This window comes from Centropristis striata, chromosome 8 (assembly GCF_030273125.1).
Source record: "Centropristis striata isolate RG_2023a ecotype Rhode Island chromosome 8, C.striata_1.0, whole genome shotgun sequence".
NCBI classification, from domain to species: Eukaryota; Metazoa; Chordata; class Actinopteri; order Perciformes; family Serranidae; genus Centropristis; species Centropristis striata.
In genome coordinates this window covers 34224867-34248391 of record NC_081524.1, presented here as the reverse complement: position 1 = coordinate 34248391, position 23525 = coordinate 34224867, and the positions used below count along the sequence as shown (strand labels likewise).

Sequence of the window (23525 nt, the reverse complement as noted above, 5' to 3'; positions counted from 1 at the left end):
ACACTAATCCGCCATAAAGTGATCCTAAAGCAATGAGACTAAACAGATAAATGAATGAAAGAATTTGAGGATATTGAAATAACGTCACAAACATACGTATCTATGCCTATCCTGTTATTTGGCAAGGTATCTTTTACTGACAGTATTGTTTAAAGTCATATCCTACCAGTAGCCGTCCTTTTGACAGGCATTAGATGTGATTGTGTCTCTGTTGTGTTGTATGAAGTAATTACTATTCTCTATAGCAGAGCTAAGGCTAGTTGGGCTTTGTAACCCTATCTTCTCTCCTGCCTCTCTTTCTCCCTCGCTCCCCATCTCCTCTGGTTCTTTCTTCCAAACTCCCTCCCTCCCCCCTCTCTTTCACTTTCTCTCTCTCTCCCCCCTCTTCTCTCTCTCTTTCTCCCTCTTTCAGTAAGGCGCTGATGGACCTGCTGGTCGAGCTGTGTAGCCGCTACCACCTGAATCCAGCACTGCACACCCTGGAGCTGCTGACGCCCGAGGGCCACACTTTGGGGTTCAAGCCCAACGCTCTGCTGGGCTCCCTCAACGTGGCCTGTGTCCTCATCAAGGAGAAAGTCTGGGAGGAGAAAGTGGTGCGCAGACCAGCACCCAAAGTCCCAGAGGTGAGTTGCAGTGGAGACTGATACTGCGATCTGGATGTTCTTTATGTTGTTTGATTTGTATTAAGATTTTATACATGTCACAACATATTTAAAACCTGTAACATTTAGATTGGTTTGGCTTGGCTTGTATTTTTGTGTGTTTTGAAACAGAAGCATCTAATATTTTAACAAATTAGATTAAAAAAAGAGCGTGTATAATAACACAAATGAGAAAAAATTCACCAAAGCTACCCATGTTTATATTGTTATGTAGATTATTGTAGTCCAGACTGCCAGTGACAAAGCCCTTAATATAATAGCTGTGCAGTCTGCACATACTCGAAGCATAGCTCCTTACCCTGTAGCCTTATGTAATGTCCATCCCTCCCCTTTCTACCTTTTACCTCTGACTGCTGGCAGAAAGCAAGGCCAGTGAAACCTGTAAGGGCCCATGCTAAGGTAGGAAGCCAACTTGGATTAACGAGCCAAGCATGACATTGGAGTCCCCTCTTATACTCTGTTGTTTTAAGTCTGAGTGTGCCTTTTTTCTCTTCATCACCTGTCTTGTTGTCAGCTCTTTATATAACTTACTTGCCTGTCTGAACTTTTTTTCTACTGAGGATTAGTGTCTTTGTCTCTCCCTTTTTCTCTGCCTCTCCTCTGCTCTCCTCCTACAGTTTGAATATTTGATGAGTGCCTTACCTTTAGTTACCATGCATTATTTCTCTGCTCTTCTCAGGGCTCACTGGCTGCTCTCTCTCCCTTTGACCCCGCCTGGCCTAAGGCCAGAGAATGACACTATTTCAGACACTGCTGTCAGTCATCTTCCTCTTCTTCTTCTTCTTCTTCTTCTTCTTCTTCTTCTTCTTCTTCTTCTTCTTCTCTGTTTGTGTATCTGTCTTCTCATTGTTGCAGCAGTCTCAGCTCATAAAATAAAATAAAATAATTTTAGTGTGATATATTAATCACTCAGTTGTCAGGTTTTTTAGATAAACCTGGCTATAATAAATTCAGTCACAACACAGTTACACTGCAATATATCCAAGGTTATAATGTTTAGTTTTTGTTGCAACAGTTTGAGAAAGGTGTTGACTTAACTTGATCACTTTGACGACTGTCTTTTGTGGTGTGGTTGAACTGTACTTTGTTAGAAGTGTCCCTAATATTAAATCTATTCTTATTGATATGAATGGGGTAGATCAAATGTAATAAAAAGTTTTTGTAAAATGCTTAACAATTTCACATCAATATAACATTGTTGGACGTAACTAGAGTGATTTAGCCATTGATAATTAAATACAAGTGAAGCTTACTTCTTTCCCTGCCACTGAAGAGGCATTTTATGAGTTCATGCTCTTGACTTCTGAGTGTGTTTCTATAGGCTGATGTGAACCACTTAGTGATAAAGACTGCTGTACAGAGTGGCATGTCTGTTCTCCATAAAAGAACACTATGTGACACACATGCATGCATGCATCATCATCTTTAGTCTATTAAATGTTTTTTTTTTCTGTCAGCAACCAAAGTCTAACCTAAAGTTACTCATTGTTAAAGTCTTAGAATGTCTCTCTCTGCTTTTTCTTTCAGCATGTGTTACTTGTTTTGGTCTTTATCAGGAACTCAAACTCCAAATACAGCAACACTTTCAACTGCTTTAATAATCTTGATTCTTTTTGTCTAATTTCTTCCACCGAGGCCAACCTTTTTTTTCCTTTAAGGCAGAGATGTAGCCAACCTTTGGACCCTTTGTGTCGCTTTACAGACACTCATGTCATTCATTTGTTGGTTTACTGCAAGGAGAGAAAATCCCAGTTTTGTTCTAATTCTTTAGCCACTATTTTCCTTTCTCTGTATCAGAAAACAGTGCGTTTGATGGTTAACTACCACGGCAGCCAGAAGGCAGTGGTTCGGGTCAACCCGTTGGTACCACTCCAGGCTCTGATACCGGTCATCTGTGAGAAGTGTGAGTTTGACCCTGCACATGTCCTGCTGCTGAAGGACAGCATCAGTCGCCACGAGCTGCCGCTCAACACATCTTTGACAGAACTGGGGATCAAGGAGCTCTACGTACATGACCAGAGCCTAGGTAAACTTTAACTATACCCTATTTTTTTTTTATTATTATTTTTTTTTATTATATTTTTTATCACACACAATCAACAGGTTACAGAGGATATGCACAAAACTCCAACCCCCACAACTCATATTCCCTCACATAGGGTAAATCAAAGTAGCTCTAATAATATGCACAGAAACACAAGTTTGCCAAAGTCAAAAACTTATTACAGAAAGCGAGACACCTTCCAATCTTAAGCGGGGGGCTGGTCCCTTTCACACCACTCAGAAAACCAAAATAATATCCAAACCTATACCCTCAACATACAACAGACATTGTTACACAGCATAAATAAGGAACAAATAAAACATATAAGAAAAAAAAAAAAAGCATGAGAAAACAAACAGATGAGAAAAACAATCAAACCAAAAAAGAACAGATAAACAAAACAAACAAAAAAAACCCCCACAACAACACATACTATAACGCTCAGGTCTTGCCATTTTTACTATGCCTTATATTGACCCAGAGTGCTCTTAAAGCCAAATTCCATATGAGATTGCCAAATTTTTAAAAAGTCTGCCTTTACGCCTATAATATATTTTATCCAGTGTAAGATAGCTTGAAAGTTCATTCCACCAGTGAGCTATTGCAGGGGGTTCTGTATCTTTCCATTTTAAAGTTATACATTTCCTGGCTGCCAGCATAACAAGATCTATGTATCTATACCCTATTTTCTTTTTGGGGTTCATTCACTTTTAACTTACTCAATGTACAATGTATTGAAGCTGAAGTTAGAAAAAATTGTGCTAGTTATGTTGAATAATATCCCTTATGTGCGATTCAGTGAATTTAAATAGAATAGAGCCTTTATTTAAATGTTCATAAGCTAACTTAAGCAGATAAAACTGGTCATCGTGGATACTGATAGGTGCCTTGACTTGTCCAGGCATTGTGTCATATTATCTGATGTTTGCCTGCGAATGAATATCATCCCCAAAGCAATTACTTCAGCATATACTATTAGTAGATCACACTGTCTTTAAAATATATGAGCACATCAACAAACAAGCTGATACATATTTGGTGAAATTAGGGTTTTTAATTATTTTAATTATCCTACAAATCAGTTTTTTCTTTAGCCACCAAAAAGACAGGGCCATGTAGCAAACGTTTATATACATTATCAGAATAAGAAAGTTGCACAACAGAACCTATATAATGGTTCTTCATTCTATGTCATGTGAACTTCTGCTTAGGGGCAGTAAGTGAGCACAATTACTGGCTTTCCTTTGCACTTTCACTCCCTACCAATGGATTTAGGATAGCCCTCTATATGGCAAAGCCTCTACACAGATTTGCAAGCTAATTGGGCCTATAGAACGAGGGTATGGTGGCTGCAGTGAGCCTGAGCCTGAGCATAGATCTCTAACATCTACACAGTTTATGCTCCCCTGTGGATGCTCTGACCTGTTTGTGGAAGAAAGAAAATTTCCAATAGGGAACATAAAGGTAAACATAGACAGTGTTTACTTACAGTCACTACCTAGTACCAGGGAGTTGAGCAAAATATGGATCTCATGCAAACCCAGCCAGGAGCAGCTATTTTAAAGTATTTAAGTGCAATGAGCCACAAAACCAGAATAGCATTGTATTCAGCTGTACAGCATGACAAGCATGTACATTTTTTGACATAAGTCTATGCAGTCAGAGTCAATTTTGGCTAAAAAAATATAATCTTGTGTTGTCTTAATATATGTTTATCTCAATTAACTTGGTGAATATAATTTATCCCTTGGGATACAACAATTCAAATACATCATCCTTTATCTAGTAGGAAGTTGAATTTTGGTTAGATCTGATGTAATGGTTCATTACCATGGTAACAGTCCACACCCACTGATATTTATAGGTAATGTTCTTGTCACAGGGTGTGATCCCAGGAAAAGCTTGTGCTTTATGGTCATGAAGGATATAAACAAGAACATTGAGAACATTATGAAGTTTTTATGGTCAAATACTATTACATAATGGCTATAGTTTAGCTGTCAGCATTTCACTGTTATGAAAGATGTGTAACATGGTTTTTCAATGAAAATCTTTAAATTACTAATCTATAAAGTGTTGCTTCTTTTGGTGAAACACTACCAGCTGTGTTGTGGTTCTGAAAAAGTTCAGTTATCCATAAATGACTTCATGTGCTATGTTTTTTCAGTTCTCCAGCCTAAAATGGCTTCTGCCCCTGCTCTTAACTACTCAGGTATTAGTCACGATGAGTCTTGTCTGTCTTAGTGTTGCTGGTTCCACCCAAATGTAGCTGTTTAACCCAATGTACTGCCGCTTGCTTACTAACCCTGCTTTTCACCGTGCTGGACTGGCATGTTTGCTTGTTAGACACCTTCAAAGGTGTCTTCAAAGAAATAATTTGCTGGTTTAATGCCACTGTACGGTAATTTATATTAGTGTTAACATCATCAATGCCAGACATTTTGAAATTATTTATTATAAACTTAGTGTGCTTTTGTTTTGTTTTTTTGCAAAATCCTAATAACCCAGTAGTATAGCTCTGTAATTTTTAATGGTTAGTTTACCTTCACTCCCTTCCCTCAAGCCAATAGTGATCATGATAAATTCTGCTTTGACTGTAAAGGTGAGATAGAAGTGTTGTTTGAGGGAAAATTAAGCTGTAGCGCCCTCTGCTGACAAAATATAGTAGATGATTCTGTTCAGTTCTTTATAGATTAAAACAAGTGAAGTAAGTGGACATGCAAAATGTCTTAAAGCGAAGATATATTGTATATTAAAGCAAATTGTCTCACATGTGAGTACTGTCCTGACAAATCCACTCTTAATTGTACTGTTAACCTAATAAACCTAGGCATGCTGGTATCATTTGTCACTTACTTCTACTGAGTTCCCTATTAACTCTTTCTAGGAATGAAACTGACTCCTTTGCTTTGCTTGGCACTGACACGATATGTCTGACTCCTCTCTTCCTCCTCCTCCTCTTTTTCTTTTGGTAGACTCCATCCGCTCCAGTACTGCCAGTTTGGGCAGAGCAGAGAAGAAAGGCCTCCTGGGTATCTTCCAGTTCAGCAGGAGGAAAAACAAGGTAATACCATAGATATCTGCTTTTTCTGCAATTTGTTTATGTTTTTTGTTTAATTCTCACTCTTAAATAATTTAACTTTTAGCAGTGTAATTACATATTTTAGCAGTTGTTGTCATACACACAATATTGCATTTGAATTATTTAATCAAGAGCCTCTTCAGTGTCATAATAACTGCACACAAAGTTTAGCAGTCACTTTTTTGCACAAGTAAGAAGCCTGAGGTTGTGTAATAATTTACAAACTAACCTTGAGTGGTGCATGCCGTTCATAGCCGAGGCAGGCTAAATGCATGGCTGAACAACTGAATGCTGCATGTCAGCTGTGCCTTCCGTTTGCAGAGAGAAACAACATCTTTGGACATGGATGACTGTGATGATAATGTAATCCAAAATACAGACACACAATCTAATGTAAGTATTACTGACACATCCGACATCTGTCCAGATGTGATAAGTGAAATCAAACTGGGATTTGGTTTTATTTTGATCTCACCTTAACTCGTCTCTTAAGCATTCCAATCATACATATGGGTGGACATAATAACATAAACACCTGTAGAATTTAATACAGTATCAACACAAACTACAAACAAACCTCAAACATTACCACCAGGGTTGGATCAACAGAAATTGGAAAAGCTAAACAAAGGCAGTGCTTATTGCAGGTCATTGGGTTTTATCACATTGGTTGGGGGGTTCCTGTTGCTATGTCCATTTCTTGCATGACTGCTGATACTTTGATATGGCAGTAAGATAAAAGCCTTCTCTGTTTAATTCTGGCTACATGATATTTTATACTCTGCGACTGTGCGTACTATATTCATCTTTTTAATGGACTGTGAGGAAAATGCTTTGTATATTGATAAATGTTATTGGGCATGTCAGGCTGTACGACTGCTGGCTGGCAATAACGTTATCATCAAATAATAATACTTCAGTAAGCTAAAATTGGTACTTGTAGCGCCCAGACTAAGGCCATTGGTGCATTCACATGCTCCTCAGATGAACCCATTTCCCAAGTTGGGAAGCTGTTCTTCAGTCTGATCATGAGCTTTAAGGCTTAATGTAGAAACAAAATAGATGATACAAAGAAGATTTTTTATTTTATTGCTCAGATCGTTTGAATAAAATGTTGATAAATGTTTCCAGTATAGCGTTACAGCTAAAGAAACAGATGAGGTGAGACAAGAAAAGTGAAACACCATTTTAACCAACTTTTCGAGTTAGTGTTCTGACTAAAGGAGGCGTTCATGTGAAATTTCCCAGTCGCGAACAGACTTTTCCACTTATTCCAACACCACATAAATGCAGCACAAATAAGCAATTTTGATAAAAGTGAAAAATATTCTGTGCATCTGCTAAATGTTTCAGATCTGCTCCAAAATGTAATGGGTTATTCCTCAGCCCATGCTTCACCAAGTATCATGAAAATCAGCCAAATAGCTTTTTTTTGCAATCCTGCTTACAGACAGAGAAACAAATTGAGCCAAATGTGACCTTGTTAACTGGGGTAATATTATATTCACATTCAAGTTTCCTGGCTGCTCAGTGATTTTTCTCTTGATACCAATAACAAAAAATATAAATGTGTTTTTTTTTTCTCTGTTGTTATTAATGATTCACATTAAAATTGTGTTTATCTTGAAACCAATAGAGGCCAATAGGAGACACAGCATCATCATTTTCCGTGACTTATTGTCTCCAAGTGGAGGTGGAAACTGCAAAGTAAGCAGGAACCATTGAGTCATAATGGCTACATTTATGGGAAATCTGACAGTTTGAGAGATTCCTTAATGCTCACCATAATCTTCACAGAATATGGCAAACAGAATTGATGCTCCTGAGCATTTGTTGAGTTGTGGTCATGAGCACTGGTGTCCTCCAGAGGGCAGCAAGTGACCCCAGAAGGTTAGTCTGTTAGCACTCACAGGCCCAAAGAGGAGTAATAACGGTGCTGCTTTACTTTCCTATAGAAAGGGAACTGGTATAGATACTGAATAATAAAGCATAAACTGCTTTAAGGAATTGTGCTGTATTGTGCTATTTACAGCCTTTATCATACAGTTACAGAATGAGGGAGTTTACAATCTGTGCTCAGAGACAATCAGATACAAAGCGTTTGACTGGTGATGACTTGCTTCGAAGAGCATCACAACAAACTACAATAGTATATCCATGTTGAACAGGAGGTACTTTTAGATTCTGCATCAGGCAGCTCTCTACCTGTTATATCTATAACTCAATCATTTTAATTTGATTTTGAAGCCATGAACTTCAGTTCAGCAGCAGCCATCTGTGGCTCACCTCAGATCAATAAAGTGTTTGATTACATTAGTGAAAAAAAAACTGCCCGGCTCACTCAGGTTCACTTCACTGTCCTGCCGAGCACAAGCCTGAACTACTCAACCCTTGTACCTCTTTGTTCTTATTGTTTCCTTCAGCATTGAGCATCTGGCGCGTCAACACTGAATCGTTTTCATTGTTATCGTCCTCCTCATCACGATCTAAGCTTTCTTCCGGGTCTTCCTCATCCTCTTCTTAATGTCTATGTACAGTAGAAACGTCTGACTACACATCTTCCTTTTGAAACAGCAACAATGAAGGAAGACAGGGAAATTAAATTGTGAATTAAACATTCAATCACAGTATGTCACATTTGCTTTGATGTAAAATACATTGAAAATACTGAAATATAACTAAGAAAAGAAATTTATATTTCTTAGTCATATTGCTATTTCTCAGCCATGTTGTTCTTTCCAGCAGGGTTTAATGCAGCTGGGGCTTTTCTCTCTGATATGATTGTTTCTCAGTCTGGGGCTGTTATCGGACCACACACATGCACTGGTGCACACAAGCAAACACACACACACGTATAGACACACAGTATTATCAGGCTAAAGGCATCAGATTACCCTACCTTGGCTACATTAGCACTAAAAGCCCAGCCTCTTATCTCTAATTGTTCATTAGGGGCTAAACTGCTGTGTGTGTGTGTGTGTGTGTGTGTTTGTGTGTGTGTGTGCGTGTGTGTGTGTGTGTGTGTGTGTGTCAGTCACAGTCAGAGAGCATCATGTTATAGGGCAGTGCTGACTGAAGAAAACTGACTTCAAATAGGGAAACAATATGCTTGTTTTTTTAGATGTAATATTTTTTATTTTTTATTATTATTATCATTACTTATCCATTATCTCAGAGTATCAAATCAGCTCTAACCATCATTCTCTTTAAGACACAGGAGTAAAACAATTTAATAAACTTTATTAAGTTAATCCTTTCTGTCCCAACCTAATAATCACGGCAATGACATGCAGTTAGGGAAGCAGTTGGGAGCTTGTGTTGTTACCTAACACCACCTAAAGATCTTGTTTTTCAGGTGGTCCATTTGGCCTGAGCTGTAGGGATTTAGAAGTGTACTCGAGGGTGTATCAGTACACCATGACATCACCGTGGGGTGTGGTGACAGGTTTTCTGACATCACAGAAACATGGCGAGGCACACGGTTAAAGTATTTTAATTTATTTAGAAATGCATTTTAAGATCTCAACAGAGAAAATGTAACTTCCAACTTGCATGGATTGCAGCAAAAGATGCCCAGAGGCTGACCACACCCATCAGAGGTGAAACAGACTTATCACTTACAACCACAGAGGGCAGTGAAACATTACTTTTTAGTTCTTCCTTAAGTAGCTTGTCATACAGTAGAAAATTATGATCTTTTCTATTCAGCTAAGCTTGTAAGTTTTTTAAATATATTGAACAACTGCATGTTGTCATTACTTTAATATAAACAGTCAAACAGTGATGTGTGTTTTATGTGCATAAAAGCAGAATTTATCTTTTTTTCAAAGTAGGCGTTGGAGGATTCTCCTCTGTGCTGAAGTTAGACTAACCTTCAGTGTGATTAGTAAGAAGTGATTCTGACATTTTGATGTGCCACTGGAGATTTTTACATTTGCATGTGTGGTTTGTAGTAGGATCAGTCATTTAAGTACTAAAAGACATTCCCCAGAGATACAGTATGCAAGTCATAATCCTTATGAAGAAGTTCTGCGGAAGTTCAATAGGTTCATTTTAAGTTACACACTTTATAATTATGAGGACACTGTGAGTTTGGGTTCCCTTCCACATACTGCAATACGTTTGTTACAGCTTCCTTTTCCTCTCTGACTGTTTTGACAGATTTCACATTGTTTACCAGGGGGAAGGAATAGAATCGAGCAGGTGAAAAAGTCAGAGAGAGTTCATGTGAATTTTCTGCTTTGAACATTATATTTTGGCGGGGTGAAAGCCAACTCCCTTTTAAAGCATTCCAAACAGAAATCACATCAATCCTCCACTTCCAACATTTCTCTTTTGTTCTGTCGCTCCCCGTCTGCCATCTATCCCCACCTCCCCCTTGCCCTGCTCTTACCCTTGTCAGTCACACAGCTCAGGAAAAAACTGACTGTAAATACTTTTATAATTTAAATTGTCTTTTTTTCTGTTGTAAACTTAGGTTGCATTGTGTTCATGTGCTTCTTTCATGTATTGAATGTGTTTTCTTTACCCATTTGTTTCTGTCATGTTTATGTTTTTATGAATCACAGAAATACTCAGTGTTATAGTCACTGTCAGTTATTAATACAAAGGCGATATTGTTTGGATAAGTTGTCATTTTCCACTTTTCTTGCTCAAGATTACATAAAGTACAAATGCATCTTGCTACAGTGGACATTTTTAAGTTCAGTGCAAGGCAACACGCTCCCCAATAAAATATTATTTTGCATGCAGTGACATATTTTCACATATATGTGAAATGCCCCTAATGTGAATAAAAGCTGCAGAGGCATGCCCAGTGGACTGCTCTCTTCCAGGACTTTTTTTTTTTTAGAAGTACTGTTTCCCATCCCTCCCCACTGTGAGATGTTCTAACCTTGGGTCCAATTAATTCTAATGACCTGAACTTTATGTTCCTTTTTTTGCTCTGCTTTTATGCTGTATCCAGGCATTGTCTGAATGCATCAATTCATCTGCTTTTAAACACTGTTCTTTTCTTAGATCATGGGGGTGTGAGTCGTGGTTTGGTTCCCCCATTGTGCCAAGGCTCTGTACCAAGCTGAGCCACGGGGAGATTCAGATTTTCAGGAGCACTTTGGGCTCTCTTTGATCAGATATTGAAAACCATTTTTTGTTCCGATGCTTTAGTCAGAAGCAGCCACCCTTTGAAAATGTGGTCACACTTTCAACTCAGTCAAATAAATGTTGCAATAATTATTGTGACTGAAGAATGCACTTTACCTTAAGAAACTGATTGCATGAGTAGTATGTGCATGCATGCATGTTTTTGAATAGACTTTAAAAAAAAAGGGTGTGGGGGATCTCCCTCTGAGATCAGTTTAAAACTTAATCTCGATGGAATTAATGCTTATAATATAGTTGTCAGTTTTAACCATAAAATCAACCCTTTGAATCAACACTGCCAGGGATATGCAACCTGTCATCACCTGTGTTTGTTAAGATATCTTACTTTGGGAACGTTTTCAGTTACATTTAGTTGAAAGTATTGTTTGTTTGTCTTGCTGTTTTTATATTCTTGTGACTTACAAGAGACAGAACATTGACATCATAAGCTAGAAGGGTAATGGGATTTTTTTTAATGAAGCTAAATGCTTCTAATAGCCTTTGGAGGGACAGAGATCACTAAAGGCAATCCTTCAAAGGCATTTCAGTTATGGGTGGCGCAACAGCAAGATCAATTTATATGCTTATAACTCAGTGGTCATGTGTCTGCCTCACTTTAAATTGATAATAAAATGTCCTTGAAATGCCCTTAAAGCTCTGGTAAGTTTATATATTTGTCCATCTTGCCTCAGCCTCTTTATTTTTGACATCACCTACAGGGTCTGTCCACTGGGTCAGGGGTCCCCAGCGTAGAAGATCGACCCAGCACTTTGGGCCAGTCTCAGTCGGCCATGAACTTAAGGATGTCCCCGAAAGCTGAGCCCAAGAAGAGGAGGGCCCCAGCACTACCCGGGGCCCCAACACCCACCATGGGGCACACTGGCTATGAGGGCTATCAGGTAAGGAGACAAAAGAGCTGCATGTGTTAGTCAGATTAATACACATTGATGAAATTATGCATACTGGGATAAATTAATTTATTTACCCAAGCATACAGTATGCCAGTTTGAATAAAAACAACCCAGTGCAGGCAAGGATACTGACAGGATTGACACTATCTTAGCGAACTATGCGTTTCACATGTCGCTTCATTAGATTCACTCTGTGCTTGATTGCCACTATACCTCCAGTGTTGCAAAAGCTGTAGTTCATATCTAAATATTTCTACTTTAACATCACACACACGTGAAAAGGCACACAGAAATGAAATTACTATGTGAAGACATAGTCACTCACATAAATTCCTAAAAAAAAACACTGTATAATTGGGATAATAATGACAAAACACATTTTTTCAACTTAGAAAAGTGTAAAAATATCCAAATCCCTCCGTGCTCAGTATTGACTTGGAGTAGTACATGTGAAAGCTGCAATCAGCCTTTCCTTAGGGTGTTTTGACCTCAGATTCAGCTCCTTAAGGTCACAGTGACCTGTATCATCTTTATTAGAGAAACAGCTCCCTGCAGTCTCATTATAGTCTTCTGGCAGCATGCTGGGAAATGTTGTTTAGCAACCAACATCCTTCCACCTTCCCTCTGATAATATGTTTTGTTTATTTGGAGGAGCTAGTGTTCCTGCTGGATGTTATCGAGAGGAAGTTTCATTCTCAGGGCGGCATGGAGAATGGTGTTATCCTCTTAAGCTTAATTAGCTGGACGGAACTGAGTGTGGAGGAGCAGAAAACATGTCTGAGAAACTGATGATGAGAATATTAAATCAGTGAAAGTACAAAGCCTGGATGATCTGATTCACAATGTCTCTCGTTCTTAAAAAGGATAGTCATGAGCATTGAAAGTCTGGATGAAACTGGATGTTTGTGGAACTGTAACATTGCATTGGTGAAGGCTCGCACAAGGGGGACTTTTCATAAATTCAACCTTTATTTAGATTTCACTTAGACACACAGTCTCCTTCTCATGAGAAATGATAAAACAGTGTGGCCATAGATGTAAATATTAAACCTTGTTCTAGTAGAAACCCCAACTTCAAGTAAAAACCTGAAGAGTAGCACAATATGTGGCCCCTTTAACTAAACAGAGTTCAGCGAATCCAAAATATTACATTTTCTGTCCACTTAAGTTTATTATGGGACATTAACAATTATGTTAATACCAGTGGACCACTTTAATATTGCTAGTTTTGATTTTATCAACTTCTGAATGTGGTCTTCTTTCATAGAATTAATTTAAACGTAATCATAGACGTTTTAAGTTTGTTCTTGTCTTCTTGCACTGCATTCTGACTATTAAGAAGCTCCTTGTGGCCTCATCAATTGTTTTAGTTGTTGCAAATGGTAGCAGTGCAGAGGGAGACAGTAATGTATCTGTCCACCAGTCAAATTATGAGTTATGACAAACACCAGAGCCAAAATACTGAGACACTACTGGGAGTCACAAGGGCAGCTTCACAGAACAGGAGTTGCCAAGGTCATCTGAGGACTTGATGACTGGTCTAATAATAGATTTCTCCATCTCGATCTTATGTCTTCTCTGAACTATTACCCCGTCTGAACACAAAGTCTCATGTTTATTCATGCACGTCCACACATTGCAAGGTCATACTGTGGTGCCAGACACCTCTCGTGTTTCAACTCTCTGTTTTCCAGGGTTATTTTCTGAGCGGTTTAGGACAGGCTGTGGATGTTCAGCTGGTTTTATCAACAGTCCAGCCTTAGGTCAACAAGTGACACAGTTTTCCAGACATGTGTAACTTAATCAATAATAAGAGAAAAGCAACAAGTCTGTTAAAAGTTCACATTCGCACACACTGTAAAAAAAAATCTGTTTAATTCACGGTAAAATACCGGCAGCTGTGGTTGCCAGAACATCACCGTAAAAATACAGTGAGCGTATGTTAATGTAAATATCAGCAAAAACTGTAATTTATACTGAATATTCCCATTACTTTTAGGATAATTGTTTCATCATGGTATTTCTCCATTAACTTTACATGAAAATGTTATATTTTTACAGCAAAACTGTGTGTTTTCTACAGTTTATGGCGGTAGAATTTAAAGTTTTATACTATTGTTTGATTTACAGTAATTAAAAGTATCTACTACGGTGATGTACAATGTTTAATTTTACGACCTATTTCTGATGCAATTTGACAGTTTTTTACTGTAATTTAAACAAACATTTTTTACAGTGCATATTGATTGCTGAATTACTGAACAGAATGTTTAAATGGTTAATGCTGGTTTCATAAGGAGGGTAGATGCGATTAGCCAGTGTCATCTGAAGGCCACCACAGAGGTGTGAGGTGTTCAAAGATTAGCAGCATGTCTGTCCTGTGATTGTTTTCTGAATGTCATTAAAAAGGATTTGGTGTCATGACAGTGAAGGGAGTAGGGAGCAGCAGCCAGGTCGTGTCAGGATAGTTTCTTAGGGGCATTGACATTAAAGGGCTCTGCATGATTTGGATCTGTGGAACAGTTGTACATGTCAAATTAAATCAAATCAAATCACTACTAAAATCCAAGTTGAACTTTTACATTTACAGGAAATTTGGCATTGTAGCTGCCAGAGGCAGTATGAAGCTACGCTAGGAAACATTTTGCTTGTAAGTAGAGGTGTGCATCATCTTCAAAAAGTTCGAGCTTCAGGAGAATAGATGTCACGATACAGGTTTAAAATATAATATATATAATTCATGGGCTTGAAGTGGGCCATTCTGCCTGGCAATGTGTTTTGTTCTATTCTTTATGGCAGCTTTGCTGACTCAGATTTTTTCAAGCACTAAAATTCAGCTGCAATATGATTTGTGTGACCCCACCTGTATATACAGTTTGAGTGTGAGTGTGTGTGTGCGTGTGTGTGTGTGTGTGTGTGTGTGTGTGTGTGTGTTTGACATAGAGGAAGATTAGGCACATGATACCAGGTCACATGAGGACAGCTCTCTATGATGGCTGTCCTCATTATAGACCTCCCTCTGAGCCGAACGAGCTTAGGTGGTCAACTAATTGTGATTTACAAGACACAGTAATAGACATTGACATCATAATATAAGCTATAAGGATGATGAGATTGTTATAACGAAGCTAAATGCTCAAATAGACTTTGAAGAGGCAGTAAGAGATCAGTAAGGGTTCTCATTTAAATCATAGTAGGAACATAGATTAACATCATCGACAAAATTAAGCGGGCCAGAATCTCTTTTGGTGGACTGTGGAAACATTGGTCATATTCAGGGCTGCATTTTAGAGTAAGATTAACAAACTCTGTTTCTATCACCCATGGTGAATTTAGGGGTTTTGCTATTTATAACTTTTTGTATTGTATGTTGTCTTTCATAAATTCTAGTTATATAATTCTTTACACAATATGGATGGATGTCAGCGTGTTGAAACAAGAACAGCTCTGTTTGTTTCATTTACAGTAATAAAAGTAGATATTTGACCCTTTTTTTTAAAGGGAAATGTTGCTATATGCAGTAGTGAGAATGAGAATAGCAACAGCACTAAAAACAGATAACGCATCATCCAGGAAGAGTATAAAGCCATCTTCAACTGTAGGAGAATCAGGTGTTTTTACATGCTGAAGTCGCCAAGGAGTCAGAGAAGTTTACCGTTTTGTTTCTTCACCTTAACAGTCAACAATCTGTGTCTGTCCTTATGAGAGCAGCACGGACTTAAATTATGTTTTGGAACATTGAGTTCAGAGAAACCCAACGTTGTTTTTGGCTTCTTTTTTTCCAGCAGTGATAGGCAATCTGTTATTGTGGTTTGGAAAGCAAGCCATGTCTACATTGCTTCTTGTGATAAAGGAGTTCAGAGAATTTCTGAGCTTTCTGCTTCACTGCTCAGTAACAGAAGGTGCTTCTTGAGTAAGTGCATTTGTGCCCATGTGTGTTGTGTGTGCAGGGAAACTGAAAGATAAAGACAGAAGTACTGAAGCATAGAATGAGAGACAGGATACAGAGCAAAAGAGAGAAACTGAGTGACTTTATAGGGTCACGGAGAGTCAAAGTAAGGCAGCATCAGGACTTGTAAAGGTGTGTGTATTTGGGTTGTGCAAAATTAACAATGTATAAGCGGTGGGATTATATTTCCCAAATGCAGTACAGCATGAAATCTGCTTGGCATGCCATTTGCACCCCCCTTACCTTGCAGTCGGAGGACACGACAGGGGAAAAGTTCAACACAGGGCGAGCAGCATTAAAGAGGAGAAGGTGAAAAGGTACTGAGATCAGTTGTAGTCAATCTGCAACCTCCAAGCCTGAAAAAAGAAGCCAATGCAGAAGTGCCTTAAACATGCATTATTTTCTCATTGCAAAAAAAAACAATCCCATTGCATAGACTCTATGAGAAAATTAGCATACTTCTCACCTCAGTTAACATTCTAATAATCAGTTTATGGTCTCAACAGCTGGTTTCAAGTCTTTTTAAATACAGCATGATGTTTATTTTGTAAATAATGGTCCCATTTTGACTAAAACACATGATAGTGAATGCAGAACTAGAGCCTTAAGGTCCCATAGTGACTAAAACCTACAAGTTTTATACAGTCTAGAAACATTTGCACATGCTATAAACTAGAGTTACTATAAACTATAGTTCTAAACCTATTGCTAAATACAGATGCATTTTTATTACACTTCCTTGCTCCCATATGTCATTTAAACTAATTTATTACTCACCGGATTAATAACTAACCAATATCCCTTTAAGAGATTTAGTAATAAGTGGCATTACATGTATGTAGACCTGGAAAAAAACGTACATTCTTTAATAATGTAGCCAGTCAGTACAATACAAAATCATTTTCTACACAACAGAGTTTCTTGTGAAACGTATTGCAGGGAAGGGTGATACGAGCCAGAGAAGAGAGGAAAAATATTGAGAGAAAGTCATGTCATGACATCTGTTTGCTGAGACAAATGAACCCTGATGTGGGGATTAAAATTTGATGATTGTCTCTTAGTTGGAAGAACTCAAGTGAACCATAGTAGCAGTTGCACAACTGTGCGCAGCGTTGCAACTGTGTGAGATTAAATATCTCAAGAGAAATCCAGCTGTCAGATCTGACAAAGGATTGCCCAACATAATGCGATTGCTGATCAGATCTTAATTATGGTAGTTTGGAGTAATGTGTGAGCCAGAACTGGTTTTAGCATTTTCCTCAATAAGCTTTCTGCTTGGTCGAAACTGTTTTTGTGTCATGTATATGCATATGTGTATGCATGTATTCAGTTATGTGCATGTGTTAATATGCCAGTCGGAGCTTTGTTCCCAGTACTGTCCCCACAGTTTCCTGTGTAACATGAATTTGTTTTTGTATGTGCTGCATTCCTGCCTGTGCCTGTGTGGCTCGTTGATTGATCGAGCTGGCTACGTTTTTTCTTCCTGATGATCTGTCACTCTGTGAAAGTAGAGAGTTGGCAGCAGAGGGAGGCTTGTTTTTCACAGTCATCCATCAGTTCCGTAATTGTCTACAACGGTAGCTAACTTTAATCTGCTCTAATGCACAGCTCTGGTTCAATCAGCCTAGACAAAACACAAGTTGCTTCTGGATCTGTGTTCGGTAATGAGCGTTCCTGTAAGGGTTTTTCTTTCTTTGCCTCTGTTTCTTATTTGTTTTGCTATCCATCTGTCTTTATTTCTTTCCATTTTTTGTTCCCCCTTGATGTGAGCTTTTCTTTTGCTGCACATCCTCTGTTTTTGTCTCTTTTACAACACTTGTCGACTGGTGCAAAACAAGGAAGGGTATAAGTTAAAAAAAACAGTGCAAAAACACAAAGAAGGGAGGTAACCTGGGTGTTCTTGATTTGAGACGTCATTGGAGGTTTTTAAGAATGTAAAGAATGATGTTTCGCCGTTTGCCACATCATGGCTCCATTGCATTTCGCTACATATTTTGCAGGAACTAAACTTTTTTTTTTGCACTGCATTTAAGTGTAAGAATCCTGTTCATCATAAAAAGTAAGAAAAAGAAAAATACATTTTGTCAAGCTTTATTTTTTACTATAGGATGAAAGTAACCAAGTTGGAAAACGTTACATGTAATTATGTGCATTGTATAATTAATAATATTATAATGATTAGATAACAAGTCAAAACTATAATATTTTATGCCTGTTGATAAAGTGCATCAGAAAGCATTACGTCTGCTTATCAGTGCAGTCATGAAGCATTATGAATGTTGATGCGGTCCTTATAGTGTTAGCTCCATGTTATATTCTGATCTTAGTCTGAATATAAATAGGATTTGCATGGAAAACAAAATAGTCAATTAAACAGGCAAATATGAGACAATTACATCAGATTTATGAGAGTGTAATTATGTTTAATTATGTAATGCTTTTACCTTATTCACTCTTTTGCTGTAATACAAAATACCAAAATACCAAAATGCCAAAATACCATTCATTATAATGTAGGACATGTCTAGTGTACTGTATGGCTGCCTGGTCTTGTGGTTATGGTGACTGAATTGTATTAGGTAGCCACTATAAGCTTTCTATTCTTACGCACTGACCTTGAAGATTGTCAAAGTGTGAGTTGGGGGCCTGGAATAGGGGGACATGTCACCCTGCCATGCTGCCTATGTAGGACAGGATCTGTTTGCACTTGAAGCTGTCACAACATCTTGTGTATTAAACCAGCCAGGACAGATGGGACAAACAAATGAAATGAATGTGTGTGTGTGTGTGTGTGCGTGCGTGTGTGTGTGTGTGTGTGTGTGTGTGTGTGTGCGTGTGTGTGTGTGTGTGTTAGGATTCCTGAAAACGTGTGGATTTACAGCAGACAAATAATCAAGGTCTATTGCAATTTTTGAGAGGTTATCACTGATAGTTTGATGATTATAATTAGAAAGCAATCAGTTATTATCTACATGACATATAATTGCTCTGTAATTACCTTTTTTTCATTTGGTTTCATGGTTGATTCATCATTTAAAACATTAGCCAAGGAAACATTATAAACATTAAATGTGAGAACTTAGTACAGCTACTATGTCACTCTACTCTGATCTCTTTGTCCTCAAAACACACCATGTATATGAAGATTAATGTAAATGTATGGAAAAGGGGAAGAAAACACTTAATTTCAGTGGGTTAGTAGGACAAAGTAGACGACAATAGAACTGGGTCAGCCATGTGTCTCCTTATCCTTAGCTAGCCTCTTCGACGCCCCCCTTTCACACACACATTGTTAAGACTTTTAACATAAAACTCCTTTCATGATACATAATACCACACATGTTCATTATAACACACACCCACACACACAATAACCCTAACACACGCTAACTGTCTTCCAGCCTACTGTTAGGATGTTTTTGACCTCTTTGCCCCCTGTGTATAGACAGTTCAACCACTATTATTATCTCTGACACGCACATACATACACACATCTGCACACACACATGCATGTTATATGAATGTTCTTGTGCATGCACAAGCACACACATATACAGTTTAACCCTCTCTTGTTCACACACATACTCCATTTCACATTCCACATTAGCGCTGTAATGTTGCCCTGTAACAAAGCCCCTCACCCATCAAGAGTCCTTCAAAACAACTGATGAATGGTCACGCCACCAGGTTGAAGCCTCCATGGGTGGCCCTATCTGATCAACATGCTCCAACATGGGGCCCTTTGCCTCTCAAACCATAGAGTGGAAAATTTAATGGACACACCAGACTGTCCTTGCATGGCCCTCTTTGTGCTTTTGTGTGAAGGCATATTCCCTTTAAAATATACCCAATGTCTGCATATTGTTTCCCAATCGTTCTTTAATCAAATCGTATGTGAAACCAAACAAGAGGAGAAAAATCTCTGTTGTTGGATAACTGCTTGTTCAGGATGTAGTGCTCTGTCCTCCTGACTGGTTGCATGTTAAATTGACCAAAAATATGTGTGCAATGCTTTTGTTTCATTCTCTCCACTACATTTTAGTTTAGTAATGCCAGTGCATTAGTCAGCATAATGTAAAAATACAGGTGTTATCCCTGTCCCAGAAGATCTAAGGAGTTTCAGTCCAAGCTACATTTATAAGAGAAAAACACAAAGAGGAAATCTTTACATAGTTATCATCACATTCCTTATTTTGCTTTTGTAAGTGGAGTTCCTGTAGAGCAAACAAAATCACTGTGATTTGAAAACAAAGATGTCAGATAATCAGCTGATTATGTCCCTGCATCCTTTGTTAATCATCAGAAATAAATAGACTTCTGATGACTTGTTGATTGTGTTTTTTTTGTTAGATTATATGAAGATAAATAGTTGTCAGGGTGATAGCCGATGAGTTCCGGGTTTGTATTTAATGCAACATGACTTGATTGTACTTAGGGTGTCAGGACTTGAGAATCCACTTGACACTTTGGCTACTCCGCACTTTGTTGTGACTTGACTTGTGATGTCATGACATTAAGTTGACTTGAGAAAAAATGCCCAGATCCTGCCTCTGGCTTGCAGCAATATAAGCTGTTTAAAAAAGAAGTATTTCTTCTCAAACTTTGGAAAGACCATCCATACTCGATGATCTAAAGCCGTTATCCTCTGTATCACATAAACAAACTGCTTCACATGTAAAAACAGTAAACAACACACATAAACACAGTGTAAACATATTCATATTAAATAGTCAGCTTAACTTAATGTATAGTGTGATCTTGAATGTGGTGTACTACTGAGTCTTGAGACTTGGATTCAGCCTTTAACAATCTTAAGTACATGCTGCGTTTCCAGTCATGGCGCCAATAAAGAACATGAGAGCAACACACACTTAACCCTGCAACCCTTAACAACTCCCTAATCCATACAACCAGGCTCAGCCTCAGATATGAGATACACTGTTCCTTTTCATGTATGTGCAATTATGTGCATATGTGAGAGAGTATATGAGCACATATGGTCACATAGAAGAATGTGCATTTGTGTTGCAGCCACAGCTCTCTTCTTTTCAAAGCAGGGCTTGGCTGCAGTCTTATATTTCACTCTGCAGGGAACACACACATAAACATACTCACACACATGCATGCATGCACGCACGCATACACACACACACACACACACACACACACACACACACATCCATCTTCATAGGCAAGTCAGTCATCCATTTCAGCTTCAACTTTGGCCCACATCCATTGGTATGTCTGTATTCATGTATGTATGAATGCCAGAGAGGGAGAGAAGCGGGAGACCAAGGAAGAGAAAGACAACCAGTTGGGGGGCCATTTGGATTTCCATAGCATGCCATGAGTTCATTGAGTTCACATGTGTGAACCCAGTTCGCTTGCAGAAACGCAAGGTGGCCTGATCCTTCTCTTGAACTGCTGCATGATGCAACGCTACATGCAGCTCTGGGCATGTTCTCTGCTAAGTTTCAGTTGATCTCAGCAGCAGCAACAGGGCTTTCTTAGAAATAAGGACATCTACTGTTGAAACCTGTCTGCACCACTTCCAAATTGATTCTTAGAAAATAGACTTCATAGAAAGTGTCATCATCTTGCACACACAGGTGTGAATGGTCTCATCTCCCTATGAAACAATAAAACACTTGTTAGTTTGTTGATGATTCAGTTTTATCCTGTCTACCCCTTTTTTTGTTTCTCTCTCTATTTCCTCCTTTAGCTTCTTCTCCTGCAAGCTTTTATCCAAACAAGTTATTCTGGGGTTTTTTTTTCTATCACTAACAGCCTTAATGTTGTGAAACACCCATTAAGAGATTCCTGTTGGACCACTTGATTCGACAGAATGTCACTTGATGTCATTTTATTTTTTCCCTATCATTGACTTCTTGCCTAATTTACTCAAGTTCCATCTTGCCAATAATCATGTTTGAACTGAATTGGCAGAGTGTTGGAGAATGAGAACAACATGACAAGACAGATATTCTTAATGTGTTTGTTTTGTGTTTGCACACATGGAAGAAATTACATCATTTTGCTTTTAACTGAAATGTTACTGGGCCGTCGATTCGCCCCTTGAAGTGGTCAGCGATTCAGAATTACGAGTAATTTAGCAAGACAGCATTACATTTGAGTAATGGTTGATGTCCCCTTGAAATATTATGAAAAACACCACAGTAAAATACTCAGTATAAATATGTACTAACACAATAACACTGCATCACTGCATATGTCTAGTTGTAGGATAATTTAAAAGGAATGTTGGATTCAAAAACTCAGACGCCTGCCAGAACTCCACTTGATTTAATTACTCAGTAATAAAATCTACTTCAGTTCTGGTAGACAGGTTGATTTATGGATAGACCACACACACACACACACATACACGCACGCCCAAGGTGCTCATATGAATTAACTTTCTACTGTCTCCTTTCCTTTTTCTTTTTTTTTCTATCAGATGGGCTCAGAAAGCCAGCAGAGGAAAAGAAAGGCTCCAGCTCCGCCTCCCACCCCAACATCTTCCTCCCAAGGCCCTGACGACACTTTAACCTCCGCTGCTCCCACCCCTGATAGCCACGCTGCTGAAACACCGACCCCAGCCTTCCGTAGCAATGTGGCACAGTCAGCCACTGTCTCTGCTACTACTGTGGTAATGCAAACAGTAAAACCAGTCCCCTTGAAAACAGCTGTACAACCTCCACCTGTGTGCCCTGCCACCCCAACCCCCAGCTCCCCGACCCCGAGCAGCAGCACCAACGACAGCCTGGCTGTCCAGGATTCCAGCTCTGAACTCAGCCACAGCCTTGACGACTCAGACCTAGACCAGGCCGCTTCCTACTGCAGCACCCTCACCAGCAGCACTGCAAGCGGGTCTGTGCAGGAGCAAAAAAGCTCCAACAGCAGGGTGGAGGAATCGGAAAAGGCCAGCAGGACAGCTGCCAAATTAAATCAAGAGGCGACCTCGTCCAGCAGCTCCAGGTCGGAGACTGAGTCGGCCTTAAACCTGAAACTGGATGACGTTGACAACAACAGACACAGCGCAATGGGTAAATATCAATAAAATTGTATAAAATAATGGAAAACTAGCACCGACACTGACACAGATGTAGTTGCACTGAAAATGAACTTGGCTGCTGATTACAATGATGGTAAACACTGTCTCTCTATGTTATGCAAGTAAAACAGTCAAAGATTGCCTGCAGACATTCTGTACCTAGAAAGTAACTGAATTTCTGCCCTGGAGAAATGAGCTGTCACACGTATGAAACTTTAACTGTCAAGAATGACGTACATTACCTGTGTGCACGTCATGGCTGAAGTACAGGAACCAGTGGAGCTGGTTTTCATCATAGCCTATGAGACAGTACAGTCTTTGTTTCTCGCCTTCTCGTCTGCACTTATCAATCCCTCACATTCTTGTTATCTTTCTTTCTTATTCCCTCTTTCTCAGACGTCTTCTGTATTCCTCTCTCTCTCAAATGTATGCAGCCACTCACACAAACCTTCAAAGCTGGCAAATACAAAGACAGACGAATCCATCATAGGTTTAAACAGGATCTACTTGAACTTAAGCTGGCCTTATATTGATCTCTGTAGAACCTAGATCTCTCTCCGTAGCAAAGTGAGATCGCAGCAGAGGGCTGTCGTGTCTGACAGGGGCAGAGATGAGAGAGCCGTAGACCTCAGAAAAAGGGATGAGAAAGGTGAGGCTACCGGAGTTCAAAAAAAGGAGCAT

The 23525-nt window shown here is 38.9% G+C and overlaps 1 protein-coding gene across 4 annotated transcripts in view; it reads left to right on the top strand.

Annotated features, from left to right (window-relative positions):
* Positions 1–23525, top strand: part of cobl (cordon-bleu WH2 repeat protein) — a 56079-nt gene that overhangs the window by 18032 nt on the left and 14522 nt on the right. For all 4 annotated transcript variants that reach the window (XM_059339414.1, XM_059339415.1, XM_059339412.1 and 1 more), the window contains 7 exons: positions 413–623; positions 2460–2688; positions 4874–4918; positions 5682–5770; positions 6110–6181; positions 11650–11829; positions 22248–22836. In XM_059339414.1, coding sequence (XP_059195397.1) covers positions 413–623; positions 2460–2688; positions 4874–4918; positions 5682–5770; positions 6110–6181; positions 11650–11829; positions 22248–22836 — 1415 coding nt within the window. The remainder of the gene's footprint in view (positions 1–412; positions 624–2459; positions 2689–4873; positions 4919–5681; positions 5771–6109; positions 6182–11649; positions 11830–22247; positions 22837–23525) is intronic.